Raw genomic sequence first — 21,105 nt, forward strand, 5'->3', positions numbered from 1 at the left:
TTTATAGTGAAACATATATACATTTTGCCATGAAACACATAGGCACCATTTCTCCTGGCTGGTTATATAGAGCTGCGGACACATGAGGGTTCCAGATTATTGTATTCTTTCTGAGGTTTTATCGTTCTCACTCCCCCTCTACAATGTCAGGTGTATGAAGTGATAGAGGGCTACTTCTTCTTAAAGGGACACATGAAACATTGCAGTTTACTGTTATCGCTATAGAGCAAGTAATCTTTGATTACAGTCCCTTCATTTTTTTCAAACAATATTTGACTGGTTTTACAAAAAATAGGGATACAAACACCAGCTCCTCTGCTATAACTGCAAAACAAAATATGTTTTTATGCATTACCCATTTAATACTATTAAAATCAGGATGGGAATAATAGATTATGAGCATTAACAAAAATGCAGATCTGTTTTAGACTTGTCCTTGGAGTAGAACAATATTCTCAATGTTTAATACTTCATTTATTGCTTGCTTAAAATAATGTCTCAACATTTCTTAAATAATCTTTCTCCAACTAATGAGTAGTTTTCTGTACCAGAAACCAACATTAACTTCCATAATACATAATTATTCATTTGTCAACCCATCATAAGTATCACATTGATACTCGCTTATATGTATATATATATATGGAGGATACATGACACACTCATCAATGTGAATTTCTTCTAGTCAGATCTAAATTATCACTTGACAATGACTAGTGGTATGTGGATATTTTGAGCCCTGATTATATATTATTATCTGAATCCATACCTTTATTTATAAATATCATACAAATTACAGAAACAACAGTTTGTAAATCCCTGTTTGTATATCAAGCATAATACATGTCAGTTTTAATTCCAATAATCATCACTCACCTTCTCAAGACTATTAGAAGGTAATGGTTCTGTCAAGTTTTCATTTCCTAGTCCAGAATCATCAGCATCAATAAGATTGTCTATGGGGACATCTTGCTTTGGTTTTATGAAAGTAAAGTCACTTTCACTTGAATCCAGAGCCACACACACATTATATGAGTATGGCAGAGGTAAAGTTCCATTGTTATATTGGGATAGCATTCTGGGATCCACATGAGAATAAAGATTGGTACTGAGAGATCCAAAGGCTGGAGGGGATTGTGACTCTTTACATCTGGATATGATGGTTAACATTACACTTAAAATAAACAAAAATGAAATCAGAGCCAATGCAATTACTAAATACATTTGTAAATTTGATGGATGATCTTTATCACTAATGTGATTAGTAAATTTAGGAACAACCTGTTGGAAAGAATCTGCAACAATTATATTTAAGGTTACTGTTGCTGATAGAGAGGGGACTCCATTGTCTTTCACCAAAACCGCCAGCTTATATTTCAAAACATCCTTCTGTTCAAAAACACGTGATGTCCTTATTTCTCCTGTGTGTTGACTAATGCTGAAGGGAGATGGTTCTGATGTTGGTATGAAATGATAAGATAGCCAAGCATTATGTCCTGAGTCAGCATCCACTGCAACCACCTTAGTTATTACAGAACCTTCTTCAGAGACCAATGGAACCATCTCAAAGGAAGTGGAATCAAGATTTTCTGATGATGGGTACAAAATTATTGGTGAATTGTCATTCTGATCCATTATTAGAATAATTAATGTTGTGTTGCTACTCAATGAAGGGGATCCATTGTCTTTAGCGCTCACCTTAATATGAAACTCTTTGTTTTGCTCATAATCAAATGATCTTTGAGCATAGATAACTCCAGTCTCTATATTAATGGAAAAATAAGAGGATACTGAAGTATCTTCTGTATTTATACTAGAAATTGAATATGTGATTTTAGCATTGTTTCCAGAATCTTGATCAGAAGCCTGTATACTGTATATAGAGGCTCCTGGTAAATTATTTTCTGGCACATATGTAACAAAAGTAGATTTTGTAAATACTGGGGGATTGTCATTAATATCCGATATATCCAACCTGATAATTTTTGTAGTGGAAATTGAAGGATATCCTTTGTCATTTGCTAGAATTGTTATGTTGTAATACGATTCCTTCTCTCTGTCCATAGTATTTGTTGTAACAATTTTGTAATATTTCTTAGATGAATGTATTAACTGAAAGGGCACTTCCCCAATTATTTGACAGTCAACTTCTCCATTTTCTCCTGAATCTTGATCATGAACTTCAATCAATGCTATCCGTGTCTCTGGCATTGAATCTTCAGGAATCGGTGTAACAAACGATGTAATGGATATCTCTGGGGCATTATCATTTTCATCTATTATTTCTACTAAGATCTTGGAATGGGCTACAAGCCCACCGCCATCTTTTGCTTGTATAGACATCTCATAATTTCTTGCAACTTCAAAATCTAATTTTCCATTTGTTTTAACTTCTCCATTTGTAGCATTAATTATAAACATCCCAGTAGAAAGAGCATTGCCTGATGTTTTTCTAAAAGAATATGTGATCTGTGCATTAGAACCTTCATCTTGATCAGTTGCAGTGACATGAAGAAGTGTAGTGTTGATTGAAGAATTTTCATTTATGCTGACTTTATAAACTTCTTGAGTAAATATAGGAAAATTATCATTTGCATCTGTAACGATAATCTTTATTAAAGCAGTTGCAGATCTAATGGGATTGCCTCCATCTAATGCTGTTAATATTAATTCATAAGTACTTTCAGTCTCCCGATCTAAAGATTTCAATAACACAAGTTCAACACATTTACTGCCATCAGTGCTGGTCTTTTCACTCAGTGTAAAATGCTGATTATCACTGAGCTTGTATCTTTGTACAGAATTAATTCCAATATCGGGATCTTCTGCATTTTGTAAAATAAAATGTGTTCCTGGTGAAGTCAATTCAAGAATTTCCAAAGTAATGGTTTCATGAAAAAAGATGGGAGAATTATCATTTATATCTTGAATTTCAATGGTGACAGGGAAAACATTTAAAGGGTTATCAACCACTACATCAAAGGTTAGTAAGCAGGGAGCTGCTGCCCCACACAGTGTCTCTCTATCGATCTTGTCTTTAACATACAAGTCTCCATTTTCTAAATTCACAGAAAAATATTTTTCTGACATACGTGACACAATATGAACATTTCTAAGTGAGAGCTGCTTAATATCTAATCCAAGGTCTTTTGCAATATTAGCTATAACAGAGTCTTTTCTAATTTCTTCAGCAATGGAATAATGAAGCTGGGCAGATACTGAATGACAAAGCCATGAAAATAAGAAGGAAAATATTACTTGCCATCTGATTCCTTTGTATTTTTGCCAATCCTGTGATTCCATATCAGCCTTCCTCATTTTCTTTAATCTTCAAAAGTAATTTTCTTTTAGATTTCCAGATATTTAAAATCCTCTTGCAAAATAAAGCATCTGATATTTAATTTACTTTTTCAGGGGCATACAGTTTTATATAAAGGGTTCTCTGAGCTGAGAAAAATGGCTGTGTTTCTTCTTGCAGATCTGCAGTGTGTGTTACAGAAATATCAGTGGATCTCCAGCTCTGTATTCTTCTCCTTATTGGTCAAACAGCGGCGCTCAGAGGTATAAATGGAGAACTGCATGGCTGAGAAGGTTTGTCTACTATGATTTTTAATTATTTTTATATTTTAACAAAGTAATGCAATCTTTACTTAGTTCATATACAAATGTTACTATATGTATATTCTTGAATTTGAAATACCAAAATGTATTTATAACAATATCCTTAGTTTAGTAATAAAATTTTTGTTTAAAATAAAATAGGGGACAGCCATGATTATTGGATGACTGCTTAAAAAGAATTGACCCTAGCCCTTTTAGGCAAAATGGTAAATGTTTTTTATTCACTAACAATATTATAAATCTTTAATTTATTTCCCTCTCTTTTTTTCCCTTTTTTTTTTTTTTAATCAATTCGTTTATTGGTCAGCAATAATAGAAGTATGAAACAATGTTCTATAATATGACCATAAGATATATATATATACATTTATAGAAGAAGCTTTTAGTCCCTCTAACATTGACATGTAAAAAAATGCTTTCTTACACTTTGAAGCAAACCGGTTTGTTCACTAAAGTGAGAATTGTTGGGAATTAAGAGGGAATTTCACATTTAATGCCAAGGTAGCCAAACTGAAAGCATAGCTGATTTGGAGAATTTTTCCAGCTGGGATATTTTCGCCTTAATTTGAAATGTACTTTAACTGTGTGCCAAATCATCATGTGATGTAATTCATCATTCAGCTGAACTAAACTGAGTGCTCATTTTTTTGCTATGATTCATCTCAAGCTCAGAACTTCTAAGTTGGGCATGAAACAAATGTATAGGATTGATTTGGTAACTGGTGAGCATCACAGAACTGCAGGAAACAAGGAACGTTTAAATCATGTTTCTCATTGATAATGTCCAAAAGCAACTGTGCATATTTTACAATCATTATATTGCTCTGTGTATTTAACAAACCTGCCAGACAGACAGACATACAGACAGACAGACAGACAGAAGCACTAGAATATTACTAGAAAACGGCAAATCATTAGCTATGATCTGACAAGCCCAGGGTCAGGGAAGGCTACAGATATGCAAAGAAAGCACAACAGGTTCAAAGCTGAATGTTGGTGAATCTGGATAATTTTCAAGGTTCAAACAGATCAGAGCTGGTAGTAAATTCAAACGTTGATAAAAGTTGAATTGCTGCACGCATTTTCATTGCTATTTATCACAGAAGCATACATATATAAGTTAGCATTATTCCTGAAGGTTAAAGCAAGAGAAAAAAAAGACAGGAACTCAACATGCCTCCTATTTGTTTACTTTACAAAGCACATAAGTATTGCTAAAAAAGATGGAAAACTAAATATAGTTCTCCATCTTATTTTAGATGAAGAATACGCAGAAAAATGCTTAAAACGTTTAGCACTTACTTTACATATAGTTATAGTTACATAAATGTTTATTTTTTTTTTAAGTATTTCTGCTCAGCAGATTCAATTAAACATTTTTAAAACACACTATGGAAACATGTAAAGAGTTTGAAAGATTTTCAATCACACCTGTCTAAACAACTGGCATATATTGTCTAAAAACAAACTGGAATTAGGTGAATATATTATTAGAATGAGACCTACCCAAATAACTAAAGAAAAGTGAGTTAACCCCTTAACGGGACACAATAGTCACCAGAACAACTACAGCTTATTTACTTTTTTCTGGTAAGTAGAATCATTACCTTCAGGCTTTTTGCTGTAAACACTGTCTTTTCAGAGAAAAGGCAGTGTTTACATTACAGCCTAGTGATAACTCCTCAGATAGCTGTTAGAGATCCTTCCTGGGTCATGGCTGCCTAAAATGCATCCAAACATTCAGTATCTCCTCCCTCTGCATGCAGACACTGAACTTTCCTCATAGAGATTCATTGATTCAATGCATCTCTATGAGGAGATGCTAATTGGCCAGGGCTGTGTTTGAATTGTGCTGGCTCTGCCCCTGACCTGCCTCCTTGACAGTCTCAGTCAATCCCATGGGGAATCATTGTGATTGGATCAGGCCACCACTTCTGATGATGTCAGCAGACTGCATGTTTTTTTAGGCAAACAGCAGGCAGATCTACAGCTTCAGGCTTGAATACAGTAAGATGTTGCTATATTTATGGAGGCATATGGGGCCCAGGGGGGCTAGATGGTGGTTTTAACACTATAGGGTCAGGAATACATGTTTGTGTTCCTGACCCTATAGTGTTCCTTTAAGGATACAGCTTTAAAAGCTTGTCTTACCCTTAAGCTTGTCTTACCCTTAAGGTATATGTGGATGCTGAAGGGGCACATTTGAGACGCAGCCATTCAGTTTTTTTCTAACTCTGAAGTTTTACGCTGTTTCCATGCTTCATTTTGGAGTAGTTTAGCTGGTTGGTTATTCAAACTTCCCTACAAACACATACTATTTATTAGAAAATACACCACAGGGTAATTCAAAAGGCATATTTTGAACCTTAGTGTGGGATCATTAATTAGCTAGTTGTTCCAGGTGTAGTGGTAATGAGCATTTTTTTTAATGTATTTTTTTAAACTTTGTTTACTTTTTAAAACTTGTTTTTAAACTTTTTTGTTTACTTATTCAATTTTTTAAACTTTTTAAAAAACTTTTTTCACACTTTTAAAATTGTTATAAACTTTTTTTTTTTACTATTAACCCCTAACTAGCAGTAAGCAGCACTAACAGTAAATTCCCCAATTTCCCAAATCTCCCACCCACCTGAGCTAGCAAAATCTATCATTTTAAAATAATTAAATTAATTAATGAAATAAATTGAACCTGTGAGGGTTAAAAAAATGACTAAACGTTAACCATCAGGGGTTAAAAAAATAATCTGATCAAAATACAGATCACAGCATTATACTGTGATCACCATAAGCAGTGATCAACTGGCAGGGAAGGGGTTAATTTTTATTAGGACTGGACAAAGGTGGGTGGGATTTTTTAAAAACTTTTTTTTAAACGTTATTTAAACTTTTTAAAACTTTTTAAAGCTTTTTTTTAAAAAAAAATTTAACGTTAACCCCTAGCTAGCCTAACACCAAATTCCCCACTAACTTCCACCCATCCCAGCTAGCTATATATATATATAGCTATATATATATATAATATATATATATTTTTTTTTTTTAAATATTTAAATTAATTAATAAAATAAACCCCTGAAGGTTAAAAAAAATAAAAGTTAACCCTCAGGGGTTAAAACAAAAATCACATCATAGTAAAATATCGTGATCTGTGTTTTCATCACTGTAGTCAGTGATCAAATGGAAGTGAAGGGGTTAATTTTATTAAAGCAGGGGAAAGGGGGTGGGATTTAACTTTTTTTTTTGCAGGGAGAAGATCAGCACTGATCTGTCTCCCTGCACTCCACACAGAACGCGGAAGTGCAGGGAGGCGGACCAGGAGTCCCTGCAGCACATGTAAGGACAGGACGACCGGGTGCTCCCGGTCTGCCTCGAGGCAGACCGGAAGAGCATTAACCCAGCAATTGCTGCTAATTTTGGCACATTATGGACCGGGTCCGTCATCCGTCGTTAAGTGCTTCCCCAGCATGATGGACTTGGTCCGTCATTAGTCATTAAGGGGTTAAACATTTAAACATGCAGTGCTCAATTTGCGCAAGCCTGACATATGAAATTCTACATTTCAGAAACAAGTTATGCCAAAATGGTATATGTTAGTATCCATATGTAGTCTGCTACACCAATGGAGAACAATTCTAGGTGAATTCATAAACTCTAGTAGAAATGCATTCAAAATGAATTTCACATTTAAAGCCAAAGTAGCCAAAATTTGTATTTACTACTTGATGGTCTAATCCAAATAGGGAACACTTACAATCCTACGGCTGACAAACATTGCAAGTTCACTAACTAAATGGAATAGCAGCCTATAAACAAAATAAATCGTCTACATTTTCATGTATGCACAAATTTAGTAATAGAAAATCACCCCTAAACACCAACTTGTAAACCAAGTTAAACCACATGTGGTTTATTCATTAAACAGCAATTAACAAAATTAAAGTTATAGGCACTGTATTTAATGATTGCGTAGTTTTGCTATTGTTTAGAGATCACATGTAACACACCAGAGAAACGTATTACCCATACTCTATGATATGCCAAATATGATATATTACTAATTATTGGTAAAGTGTAATGGGAATAGGAGTACTATTGTTTAAAATCATTGCCAACATTAAAAGGCCATATTCATATGTAAGTTATTCCTAAAAAACATATTACTGAGCATCCCAGAAACCACATATACCGTAACTAAGCACTGAATTAGAAATCCTGTATCATCTTTCATTTGAATTCATTTTTAAGATAAAGCATATTAAATATGCAAAAAATTTTTAAGTATTCAGAGATTCATCATCCATTATTCTTAAGTAAGGTTACCAAATCCACCATGTTTTCAGGGACACATACTACATATATATATTGATGGACAGCACAAAAGGGTTGTCCTGTAGTATGTAGAAGACGGTGTATAAGATTAAGTATTTATTATACTGCTTTCAAGCATTTTCATAAATATGTGTCTCTGAAAACATGACGCATATGGTAACCCAAGTGTTAATCAAGGGTTTATGGGACATTTATTTCATAAAAAAGCATGACTAAAATAGGCACTGCCGTGTTACTTCTATTAGCTTACTTATAATTTTTTTATAGTAAAAGTGATATAAATATTTGCGAATGCCTGTTAAAGCAGTGACGACATGTTCTGAAAACGTGCTGTCAGTGTTATTGTTGAAGTGTGACCTTTCAGGAATTCAAAGTAAATATCACATTTTATGCAACAGTAATTGAATTAGAGAGATTCTTCAAGTCACTTATGTTTTCAGATTAGTTATTGTGGCCTTCAATTTTCAGTTCACTTTCAATACAATTTGTATTGCCAGACAATCATAGTCTGTGTGTGCCCACCAATAGGGTAATTGTATGGGCAATGATATAATCTGTGATATCATCTGTGATATCATCTGTAACATGAATTAGTAATGAGGGAGGTAAGCCAGTAGAAAATTGCATTATATATCTTATTGCCAATATAATGCCTTCCTTGTATGCAATATATTTAGTAAATTCAGTACAAAATAAAACATTTAAAGAAAAAATAACTTGAAATAGAAATTTGAATGATTTCTTGAATTTTTTTTCCTTTAGCTACTTACTATTAAAATTATTTTTTATTAATAAAGTTAAAATTAGAGTGTTTTCGGGGCCTATAATCACAGGCTTTAGACACATCTCTGCCAATATGTTACAATTAGGTTTTACTGAGGTCACACTTGTACTACAGACATTATCCCATACTGTGAATAATCTGTGAAAATTAAGATGTATGGCTGGTATTCAGCGCTTATGTTCTAAACAATGTTATGTAATACAAAAAAGTTACTTCAAAATGTACCATGTAACTCCACCTTTGAAGTATTAATACTGTATGTTCAATGCTCGGATAGAGAACATATTTCTTTGTATTGTTATGAAAAAATATTATAAAAATAAAATATATTCATTTACAACATTATTTTCACAGTAAAGGCTACATCATTAAATCAAAGTCTAGATTTTGGTCAATACATTAAATGTTCTAAATTACACTGATTGTGTTTTAGTTTTATAAAATATTTCTATACATATTGTTTAAGTACATGTGTCTCCAAATATGTTGTATTTACAACTGTTATAGTATGTTATTGATAGGTCATTGGAAATACCAAAAGGATGATCAAGATGTGGCATATGTCATACACCATGCCTACCAAACTAGGCAGTCTAAAATATTGAATCAGAACGATTTGTTTCACAGAAGTATTTTTTTTTACTAAGGTTAATTTTTAACTGTTCAAAACATATCCTGCTCACTGAATCCATCATAAGAACAACAAGGTATAGAAACCCTACTAAAAATATCAACATATTTAGACTTTCTTATTTTACTCCTGCAAATGACCACTCACCTTCACAAGATTATTAGAAGACAAGGTTTCTGCCTCATTTTCATTTCCAACTCCTGAATCATCAGCATCGATAAGATTGTCTATGGGGACATCCTGCTTTTGTTTTATAAAAGTAAAGTCACTTTCACTTGAATCCAGAGCCACACACACATTGTATGAGTATGGAGGTAAAGTTCCATTGTTATATTGGGAAAGATACCTGGGATCTACTTGAGAATAAAGATTAGTGCTGAGAGTTCCGAAGGCTGGAGGGGATTTTGATTGCTTACATTTGGAAATGATAACTAACATAACACTTAAAATAAATAGAAATGAAATCAGTGCTAAAGCAATTACTAAATACATTTGTAAATTAGGATGAATAACGTCATCACTGAGTGCACTAGTGAATTTGGGAACCACTTGTTGGAAAGAGTCTGCAATAATAAAACTTAAGGTTGCAGTTGCAGACAGAGAGGGGACTCCTTTGTCTTTCACCATAACCACCAGCTTATATGTCAATACATCTTTCTGTTCAAAGGTACGCAATGTTCTTATTTCTCCCGTGTGCTGACTAATGCTGAAGGGTAATGGTTCTGATACTTGCATGAAATGATAAGAGAGCCAAGCATTATGTCCTGAGTCAGCATCTACTGCCACCACCTTAGTTATTAAGAAGCCTTCATCAGAGGAAAATGGAACTATCTCAAACATAGGAGAACCATCATTTTCTGTTGATGGGTACAAAATTCTTGGTGAATTATCATTTTGATCGACTATGTGAATAATTAATGTTGTATTACTACTCAGAGATGGGGATCCATTGTCTTTAGCAGTTACTTGTATTTCAAATTCCTTGTGCTGCTCATAATCAAATGATCGCTGAGCATAGAGAACTCCAGTCTCTATATTAATGGAAAGGTAAGAAGATACTGGGATATCTTCTGTGTATGTGCTGGAAATGGAATAAATTATTTTAGCATTGTCTTCAATGTCAAAATCCAGTGCATTTATACGGTAAATGGAGGCTCCTGGTAAATTGTTTTCTGGAACATATGCAACATAAGTAGATTTTGTAAATACTGGAGGATTGTCATTAATGTCTGATATATCCAACCTGATAGTTTTTGTAGTAGAAAGTGGAGGAGATCCCCTATCAGATGCTCGAACTGTGATATTATAACATGATTCTTTCTCTCTGTCCATGGCTTTTGTTGTAACTATTTTATAATATTTACCAGATGACAGTATAAACTGAAAAGGAAGTTTTTCGGTGATTATACAGTCAACTTCTCCATTTTCTCCTGAATCTTTATCATAAACTTTGATCAATGCTATGAGTGTGCCTGGTGGGGAATCTTCAAGAATAGGTGAAGTTAATGAGGTAATAGATATCACTGGGGCGTTATCATTTTCATCTATTACTTCTATTAAAACCTTAGAATAGGCCACAAGCCCACCACCATCCTTTGCTTGAATAGATAGTTCGTAGTTTTGTACATCTTCAAAGTCCAATTTTCTTTTGGTTTTAATTTCTCCACTTGTAGCATTAATACTAAACATAGCAGTAGAAATTTCATTGTCAGATGTTTTTCTGAAGGAATATGTGATCTGTGCATTAGAACCTTCATCCTGATCAGTTGCAGTGACGTGAATCAGTGTAAAGTTAATAGCAGTATTTTCACGTACACTCACTTTATAGACTTCTTGCATAAATACAGGAAAATTATCATTTCCATCAGTAATAATAATTTTGATCAAAGCTGTACCAGATCTAATGGGATTTCCTCCATCCATTGCAGTTAAAATTAATTCATGAATATTTTGTGTCTCCCGATCTAAAGGTTTGTCCAAGACAAATTCTGGAATTTTACTGCCATCAGTGCTGGTCTTTTCACTCAGTGTAAAATGCTGATTATCACTGAGCTTGTATGTTTGTACTGAATTAATCCCAATATCAGGATCTTCTGCATTTTGTAACATAAAATGTGTTCCTGGTGAAGTAAATTCAATAATTTCTAATGAAATGGTTTCATGATAAAATTTTGGAGAATTATCATTTATATCCTGAATTTCAATAGTGACAGGAAAAACATTTAAAGGGTTTTCAACCACTGCATCAAAGGTTAGTAAGCAGGGAGCTGCTCTTCCACACAGTGACTCCCTATCTATCTTTTTTTTAATGTATAAATTCCCATTTTGTAAATTTACAAAAAAATATTTTTCAGAAACATGCGAGACAATCCGAAATTTTCTAAGTGAGAGCTGCTTAATATCTAATTCAAGATCGATTGCAATATTAGCAATAACAGAGTCTTTTCTCATTTCTTCCTCAATGGAATAATGAAGCTGACCAGAGACTGAATGACAAAGCCATGAAAATAAGAAGGGAAATATTACTTGCCATCTGATTTCTTTGTTTTTCTCTGAATCTTGTGTTTTCATCTCTGCTATCTTGAAAATGATTCCTTTATTGCAAGTTATTTGTAATCTAAAGCACTGAATCACCTCTTCAGAAGAATATATCCAGATTTTCTGTGCTCTGTCTGTGAGAGAATCCAAAAATGGCTGTATTCCTTCTTGCAGATCTGCAGTGTGTGTTAGTGATGGAAATATCAGTGGATCTCCAGCTCTGTATTCTTCTCCTTATTGGTCAAACAGCGGCGCTCAGAGGTATAAATGGAGAACTGCATGACGGAGAGTTTTTCTATTCAGCTAAAGTTCTTACATTTATACTTTGTCAATGTAATGCAACCTATGCTCAGTTCAAAAGAAGCATTAATTTGTGTTTTTGCATTTAGATAAAACATAGCTATGTATTTCTTCAGAAGTATAGGGAAATTAATTTGTCTTAAGTGAAAGAAAAAGTATGTCTCATAGTTTGAACAAATGTCTAATACTATACTTGAAAATCAACAATTGAGCATATAAAATAAACATAAATGAAACAAAGCGACAACCATCGAAGGAGCTATTTATTACTAAGCAACGTATTAATGGAAATGTGATGACATAATAATTTTGTTCTACCTGCATTAAAAATATGAACATTACGTCACTTTTTAGCTATATACAGAGTTGGCTATTGATATTTGACTGTTTTGTCAACTTCACTCAACTTGAGAAGTTGCAAATGGAAAGAATTATGCAGATACTCCCAATAATCAATGGTTCTTTTAACCCCTTAAGGAACAAACTTCTGGAATAAAAGGGAATCATTACATGTCACACATGTCATGTGTCCTTAAGGGGTTAAGCATTATCCCCATCCCAGGACATCTAATCCTACATCAATAAAGGGTGAAGGGAAGAGAAGTTTAACTGAAAGCAAGACAGCGTGTTTCATTAAAGCTTTCAGACACTTTATTCATTTACTCTCAAACTATTTTAAAATGATTTGACTAAAAACACTGAACTCCAAGCACCTTAATCCAAGACACTCTTCTATGGGACAAATAATGAAAAAGTTTACTTTGATATTATCCATTCAGCTTTTATCAGCAATACTAGGTGGGAAATGCATGACAAAATGTCAAACATTCAAATATATGTGCAGCAAACTACATGGTACAAATCCATCATGTTCTACCACCACATTAGACAGTATTTAGTAGTAAGGAAAATTGTCTAGATAATTGTTTAAAGATGTTATATAACTTACTAAAGGTTGGACTGCACCTAGTGATACTTTTTATACCAATCCTTTATTTTACACCGACCTAACAGCACAACATTAAAATACTAAACCAATGAACTGAAATGTCTCAACCAATCTTGGTCTTCCAACTTTGATCTTTGTGGCCCTGAGCACATTCTATAAATCCAGCAGGTGATTTTGGTATATTTAGTGAAGGACTTGAAAGTAAATTCATTCATTAAAAAAATATTTACTTCTTTACTCATGAGGAGTCAAATCTACTTTTTTCTTCTCTCATCTATCTACAAATATACATTAATAATAAATAATAATATATAATGTTTCCCCCCCCCCATTTTTCTCTTCATCTTTATCTTACATGGTTACATAGTTACATAACTGAAAAGAGACTTGCGTCCATCAAGTTCAGCCTTCCTCACATTTTTTTTTTGCTGTTGATCCAAAAGAAGGCAAAAAACCCAGTTTGAAGCACAATTTTGCAACAAGCTAGGAAAAAAATCCTTCTTGACCCCAGAATGGCAGTCAGATTTATCCTTGGATCAAGCATTTATTACCCTACATTGAAAGATTATATCCTTGAATATTCTGTTTTTTCAAGTATACATCTAGTAGCTGTTTGAACATCTGTATGGACTCTGATAAAACCACTTCTTCAGGCAGAGAATTCCACATCCTTATTGTTCTTACAGTAAAAAAAACCTTTCCTTTGCCTTAGACAAAATCTTATTTATTCCAGTCTAAACGCATGACCTTGTGTCCTATGTAAAGTCCGGTTTGTGAATAGATTTCCACACAATGGTTTGTATTGGCCCCTAATATACTTGTATAATGTTATGTAATGTTAGACTTCAACTAGGAGTTAACTGTTATTCCTGAAAATATTGTATGACTTCGTTATAGAGTGTCATGTTGACTAAATGTAATACACTGCACTGTGCTTATAAAAACAATAAAAAGTCATAGTGCTTTGTATACTGTTTAAATATCTGCCCTCAAGCAAAAACAACACTCCATTTTCACGAAGTACTATGTTCTTTTAGGTACTGACTTCATAGTCAGTACTGAGTTTAAAGAAACATGTATACATGCTATTAGCCATTTTTTTAAATTTTATTTTGGCAAATGTTTCAAATTTAATCAACGTATTTTTGCTTTAGCTTCTTCCTTTATATGTCCATACTCACACACAAAAAAACAAATTGACACCAAAAGTAAAGTGAGCTCCAGGTAGATATTATGGGAATTGTAGAAACCTTGTATAATACAGTCATTAAATATAGATACGTTTATAGAACATTATTTACTGCCTCCGACATGTAAAAAAAAATACTTTTGAAACAAAGAGAGGTATTGATATTTGCCCATTTTGACGGCTTTGTGTTAAATTGACATGTGATGTATTTCATCCTTCAACATGTGTAACATGTGATGTATTTCATCCTTCAACATGTGTAACATGTGATGTATTTCATCCTTCAGCACTAAACTGAAAGTATTCAATATGTTTTCTATCATGCATCTCAAGCTGAGCACTTCTGAGCTTGGCATTAAGCAAAAATATAGGTGATTTATTAACTGGTTAAAGCTTCTGGAAACCAGGGAAGTTTTAATCTTGTTTCTCATTAATGAAGTCAAAAGTAATTTAGCATTTTTTACAATTATCATATGTTCTACATATTTAGTACAAAAGTGCTAGAGAGACAAACAATAGCAAAACAACTTAAATATAGTCATTAGATGAGGCCTGCTAGCCTTATTCAATCATTGGAAAAAAGAATGCACAATGCTTTGGGGGTTTGTTGTTATTTAGTTTAGCAGGGTTTCTAACAGTCCTGCTTTTTGAAGGACAGTCCTAATTTCAGGGTCCTGTCCCACCATCCAATATAGTTGCCTGATTTTCTGCATCTGTGGGTCCATAGATGCCAGTAAACTGTCCTTGAGTAGCACAGTGCAAGTGCATCTTTAAACACTCTCCTGCACTCCCTCTGCAAACAAGATGCTTAGCTAGACCTCAGGCTAGCTAGACCTCGGTCAATAGTAGGAAGAACGGGAAGGTGCAGGCAGTCAAGATGTGTAAAAAGGACAGATTAATTGGAGAACACAGCAACATTTTGACCTTAACTGAGGCCTATATCAAACACACCAGTTCTTTCAACTATTGAACTGTGCAACATGTCCCTTTAGTAAGCAGACATGACCACTTAAGTGGGAGGATCCATCTATAGTAGGTGTTGACAGTGTCATAAGTTACATCACTGGTGCCACCACCTAGAGGGTCCACCAACCAGTTCTGATTACTTACTTCCTAATGTTGGGAGGTATGGTTTAATGTAGTGCCTCAGTAATAAAGTTGATTGCTTATACGTAATGTATAATATTGCACATGCATGTGTGTTGTTGTTAAGCTAGTAAGATGTGTGAAATTTCATATTAAATGTTTAGTATAGTGGATAAAGCTCTCCTGTGTTACATAGTCTGTTTGGTGAAAAGTAACCAATAACAATATTAGTAAGTGCATATAAATATTTCCACAGTGTTCTACACTGCAAGTTCATTAAATCAAAGTATTAGCAGGGATTAAACTTACAAATCTTCAACATTTTCACGCATGTGCTAAATAACTAATAGATAAAACGTAAAATGATTACCATAATTAAAGTTATCGGTATTGCAGTGGGTACATGTCTAAAGAATCATATGTAACACATGATATATATATGCTAGTTCACTGTTCATATGCTAAATATACTGAATATTATATCCTTAAATCAATGATTAGAATGTGGTCAATAAAGTAAATGTCCTAAAATTAACAATACTGTTTTTTTATTTGTTTAATATTGTATTTTTTAGATATTGTTTAAGTACCTGTTCTCGATATGTTTGTTTAGTTAAGTCAAAGGTCACAGAAAGTGGTATATATATATATTCCATGGCTACCACCTGGGCAGGCTGTGAAATATATTATCAAAATAAATGTTTTCACAGAATTTATTTTATATATAATTTAAATTATATTGGCTGTTTAAATAAACAGGTATTACACACAGAGTCTGTCATACAAACAGGAGAGCATGTAAATAATAAACAAATAAAAATATATTTGTATTTATTATTCTATTACTTAAAATTACCACTCACCTTCACAAGATTATTAGAGGATAAGGTTTCTGCCTCATTTTCATTTCCAAGTCCTGAATCATCAGCATCGATAAGATTTTCTGTGGGGACATCCTGCTTTGGTTTTATGAAAGTAAAGTCACTTTCACTTGAATCCAGAGCCACACACACATTGTATGAGTATGGCAGAGGTAAAGTTCCATTGTTATATTGGGAAAGATATCTGGGATCTACTTGAGAATAAAGATTGGTACTGAGAGAGCCAAAGGCTGGAGGGGATTTTGATTGCTTACATTTGGATATGATAACTAACATAACACTTAAAATAAATAAAAATGAAATCAGTGCTAAAGCAATTACTAAATACATTTGTAAGTTAGGTGGAGAATCATCATCACTGAGTTGATTAGTGAATTTGGGAGCCACTTGTTGGAAAGAATCTGCAACGATTATACTTAATGTTGTTGTTGCTGACAGGGAGAGGACTCCATTGTCTTTCACTAAAACTACCAGCTTATATTTCAATACATCTTTCTGTTCAAAGACACGTGATGTCCTTATTTCTCCCGTATGCTGACTAATACTGAACGGAAATGGTTCTGACACTTGCATGAAATGATAAGAGAGCCAAGCATTATGTCCTGAGTCAGCATCCACCGCAACCACCTTAGTTATTAAAGAACCTTCTTCAGAAGTAAATGAAACAATCTCAAACGTAGTTGAACCATCGTTTTCTGTTGATGGGTATAAAATATTTGGTGAATTATCATTTTGATCGACTATATGAATAATTAATGTTGTATTACTACTCAGAGATGGGGATCCATTGTCTTTAGCAGTTACTTGTATTTGAAACTCCTTGTGTTGCTCATAATCAAATGAACGCTGAGCATAGAGAACTCCAGTCTCTATATTAATGGAAAGATAAGAAGATACTGGGATATCTTCTGTGTATGTGCTGGAAAGTGAATAAATAATGTTGGCATTGTCCCCAGTGTCAATATCCAAAGCATGCATACTGTAAATTGAACCTCCTGGTAAATTGTTTTCTGGTACATATGCAACATAAGTAGACTTTGTAAATATTGGAGGATTGTCATTAATATCTGATATATCCAATCTGATTGTTTTTGTAGTGGAAAGTGGAGGAGATCCCCTATCAGATGCTTGAACTGTGATATTATAACATGATTCTTTTTCTCTATCCATAGCTTTTGTTGTAACAATTTTGTAGTATTTACTTGATGACAATATTAACTGAAAATGTATATTCTCTATGATTTGACAGTCAAACTCTCCATTTTCTCCTGAATCTTGATCATGAACTTCAATCAGTGCGATGAGTGTACCTTGTGGGGAATCCTCAGGAATAGGTGAAGTTAAAGAGGTAATAGATATCTCTGGGGCATTATCATTTTCATCTATTATTTCTATCAAAACCTTAGAATGGGCTACAAGCCCTCCACCATCCTTTGCTTGAATCGACAGTTCATAATTTTGTACATCTTCAAAGTCCAATTTTCTTTTGGTTTTAATTTCTCCACTTGTAGCATTAATACTAAACATAGCAGTAGAAATTTCATTGTCAGATGTTTTTCTAAAGGAATATGTGATCTGTGAATTAGAACCTTCATCCTGATCAGTTGCAATGACGTAAATCAGTGTAAAGTTAATGGCAGTATTTTCACTTACACTCACTTTATAGACTTCTTCCGTAAATACAGGAAAATTATCATTTCCATCAGTAATAATAATCTTGATGAGAGCAGTTCCAGATCTAATGGGATTCCCTCCATCCACTGCTGTTAAAATTAATTCATGAACATTTTGTGTCTCTCGATCTAAAGGTTTCTCCAAGACAAGTTCTGGAATTTTACTGCCATCAGTGCTGGTCTTTTCACTCAGTGTAAAATGATGATTACCACTGAGTTTGTATGTTTGTACAGAATTAATCCCAATATCTGGATCCTCTGCATTTTGCAAAATAAAATGTGTTCCTGGTGAAGTAAATTCAATAATTTCTAAAGAAATGGTTTCATGATAAAATTTTGGAGAATTATCATTAATATCCTGAATTTCAATGGTGACAGGAACAACATTTAAAGGGTTTTCAACCACTGCATCAAAGGTTAGGGCACAGAGGGCTGCTCTTCCACACAGTGACTCCCTATCTATCTTGTTTTTAATGTATAAATTCCCATTTTGTAGATTAGCAAAAAAATATTTTTCAGAAACACGAGAGACAATCCGAAATTTTCTAAGTGAGAGCTGCTTAATATCTAATTCAAGATCTTTTGCAATATTAGCAATAACAGAGTCTTTTCTCATTTCTTCATCAATGGAATAATGCAGCTGTGCAGAGACTGAATGACAAAGCCATGAAAATAAGAAGGAAAATATTACTTGCCATCTGATTCCTTTGTTTTTCTGTGAATCTTTTGTTTTCATCTTTGCTATCTTGAAAGTGATATTCCTTTATTGTAGGTTACTTATATTCCAAATCAGCGCTGAAACCACCTCTTCAGAAGAATATAACCAGATTTCCTGTGCTCTGTATGTGAGAGAATCCAAAAATGGCTGTGTTTCTTCTTGCAGATCTGCAGTGTGTGTTAGTGATGGAAATATCAGTGGATCTCCAGCTCTGTATTCTTCTCCTTATTGGTCAAACAGCGGCGCTCAGAGGTATAAATGAAGAACTGCACGACTGAGAGTTTTTCTATGCAGCTAAAGTTCAAATTTATACTTCATCAATGTAATGCAACCTATGCTCAGTTTAAAAGAAGCACTAATTAGTGTTTTTGCATATAGATAAAACACAGCCATGTATTTCTTCAGAAGTATAGGGAAATTCTTAGTTTAGTCATAAAATAAAAATATTAAAAAGTCTGTCTCATAATTTCTACAAATGTCTAATACTACATACTTGTAAATCAACAATGTAGCATATAAAATAAATGAGAATCAAACAAAATGACCATGGAAGGGGCTATCTAATACTAAACAACATATTAATGTAAATGTGATGACTTAATAGTTCTCTTCTACCTGCAAAGAACACTATGTCACTTTTTACCTAGATACAGAGTTGGTTGATGATGTTTGACTTTCAACTTGACCCATCTTGATAAGTTGCAAATATAAAAATATTTATACAGATAATCCTAATAATCAATGATTCTTTTAAGCATGGTCCCAATCCCAGGACATCAAAAGAGGGTGAAGGGAACAGCAGTTTAACTGTGTAAAGCAAGACCGCTTGTTCCAGTAAAGTTATCAGAATCTTTATTCCTTCCATTTTATTTCTCCAACAATTTTAAAGTGATTTGACTAAAAACATTGAGCTCCTAGCACCTTAAGCCAAGCCACTATTCTATGGCGCAAATAATGCAGAAGTGAATGTCAATATTAACCAATAGCCATCCATTTTTAATAACAATAATAGGTTGGAAATTCAGGGCAAAATGTCACAAATTCCAATATATGTGCAGTAAACTGCAAGATACAAATCCAAAATGTTCTACCAACGTATTTATTAGTTGGGAGAAATGTCTAGATAACTGTTTAAAGATGTTGCATAACTTACTAAAGGTTGGACTGCAAAGTCACCAAATTTATATCATGCAAATGAAATAAAATAATGGCCTTGTGATACATTTTAAATTAACTCCTAACATAGAAACATAGAATGTGATGGCAAATTAGAACCATTCAGCCTATCTAGTCTGCCTGTTCTAAATACTTTCATTAGTCACTGGCCTTATCTTATAGTTAGGATAGCCTTATGCCTATCCCACTCATGCTTAAACTCCTTCACTGTGTTAAGATCTACCACTTCAGCTGGAAGACTATTCCATGCATCCACTACCCTCTCAGTAAAGTAATACTTCCTGATATTATTTTTAAACCTTTGCCCCTCTAATTTAATACTATGTCCTGTTGTGGTAGTTTTTCTTATTTTAAATATAGTCTCCTCCTTTACTGTGTTGATTCCCTTTATGTATTTAAATGTTTCTATCATATCCCCCTGTCTCGTCTTTCCTCCAAGCTATACATGTTAAGTTTATTTAACCTTTCCTTGTAAGTTTTATCCTGCAATCCATGAACCAGCTTAGTAGCCCTTCTGTGAACTCTCTCTAAAGTATCAATATCCTTCTGGGGATATGGTCTCCAGTTCTGCGTACAATACTACAAGTGAGGTCTCACCAGTGTTCTGTACAATGGCATGAGCACTTCCCTCTTTCTACTGCTAATACCTCTCCCTATACAACCAAGCATTCTGCTAGCATTTTCTGCTGCTCTATTACATTGTCTGCCTACCTTTAAGTCATCAGAAATAATTACCTCTAAATCCCTTTCCTCAAATGTTGAGGTTTGGTTATCTTGCACTTGTCCACATCGAATGTCAGCTGCCACAACTCTGACCATTTTTCTAGTTTACCTAAATCATTTACCTTTTGGCTTATCCCTCCTGAAACATCAACCCTGTTACATATCTTAGTATCATCAGCAAAAAGACATACTTTATCATTAAGACCTTCTGCAATATCTCTAACAAAAATATTAAAGAGGATGGGTCCAAGTACAGATCCCTGAGGTACCCCACTGGTGACAAGCCCATGCTTCGAATATACTCCGTTGACTACAACCCTCTGTTGCCTGTCACTCAGCCACTGCCTTACCCATTCAACAATATGGGAAACATGAAATCCACAGATTCTGCAGTATGGAAAGATCAATCAGTGTCAGGGTACCTGAGGCCTCTACCTCTAAGGGAGGTAGAGACTTGGTGGTGTATCCGTCCAGGCGAGCTGTTTCCTCCGTTCCTCGCGGTTCATC

General features: G+C 33.9%; 1 protein-coding gene across 36 annotated transcripts in view; it reads right to left on the reverse strand.

Moving 5' to 3' along the window:
- The window catches only part of LOC134602746 (protocadherin gamma-A4-like), a 347,761-nt gene that overhangs the window by 107,016 nt on the left and 219,640 nt on the right, over positions 1-21,105 (reverse strand). For 2 of the 36 annotated variants that reach the window (XM_063448019.1, XM_063448007.1), the window contains exon 1: positions 9,513-12,043. The exons of 30 other annotated variants lie outside the window; for them this stretch is intronic. In XM_063448019.1, coding sequence (XP_063304089.1) covers positions 9,513-11,936 — 2,424 coding nt within the window. In that variant the 5' untranslated portion in view covers positions 11,937-12,043. Of the gene's footprint in view, positions 1-876; positions 3,307-9,512; positions 12,044-16,290; positions 18,825-18,944; positions 19,032-21,105 lie in introns of those variants that run through there. 4 more of the 36 variants (XM_063448005.1, XM_063448028.1, XM_063448011.1 and 1 more) reach the window with 4 other exon arrangements.

Source organism: Pelobates fuscus, chromosome 3 (assembly GCF_036172605.1).
Source record: "Pelobates fuscus isolate aPelFus1 chromosome 3, aPelFus1.pri, whole genome shotgun sequence".
Taxonomy (NCBI): domain Eukaryota; kingdom Metazoa; phylum Chordata; class Amphibia; order Anura; family Pelobatidae; genus Pelobates; species Pelobates fuscus.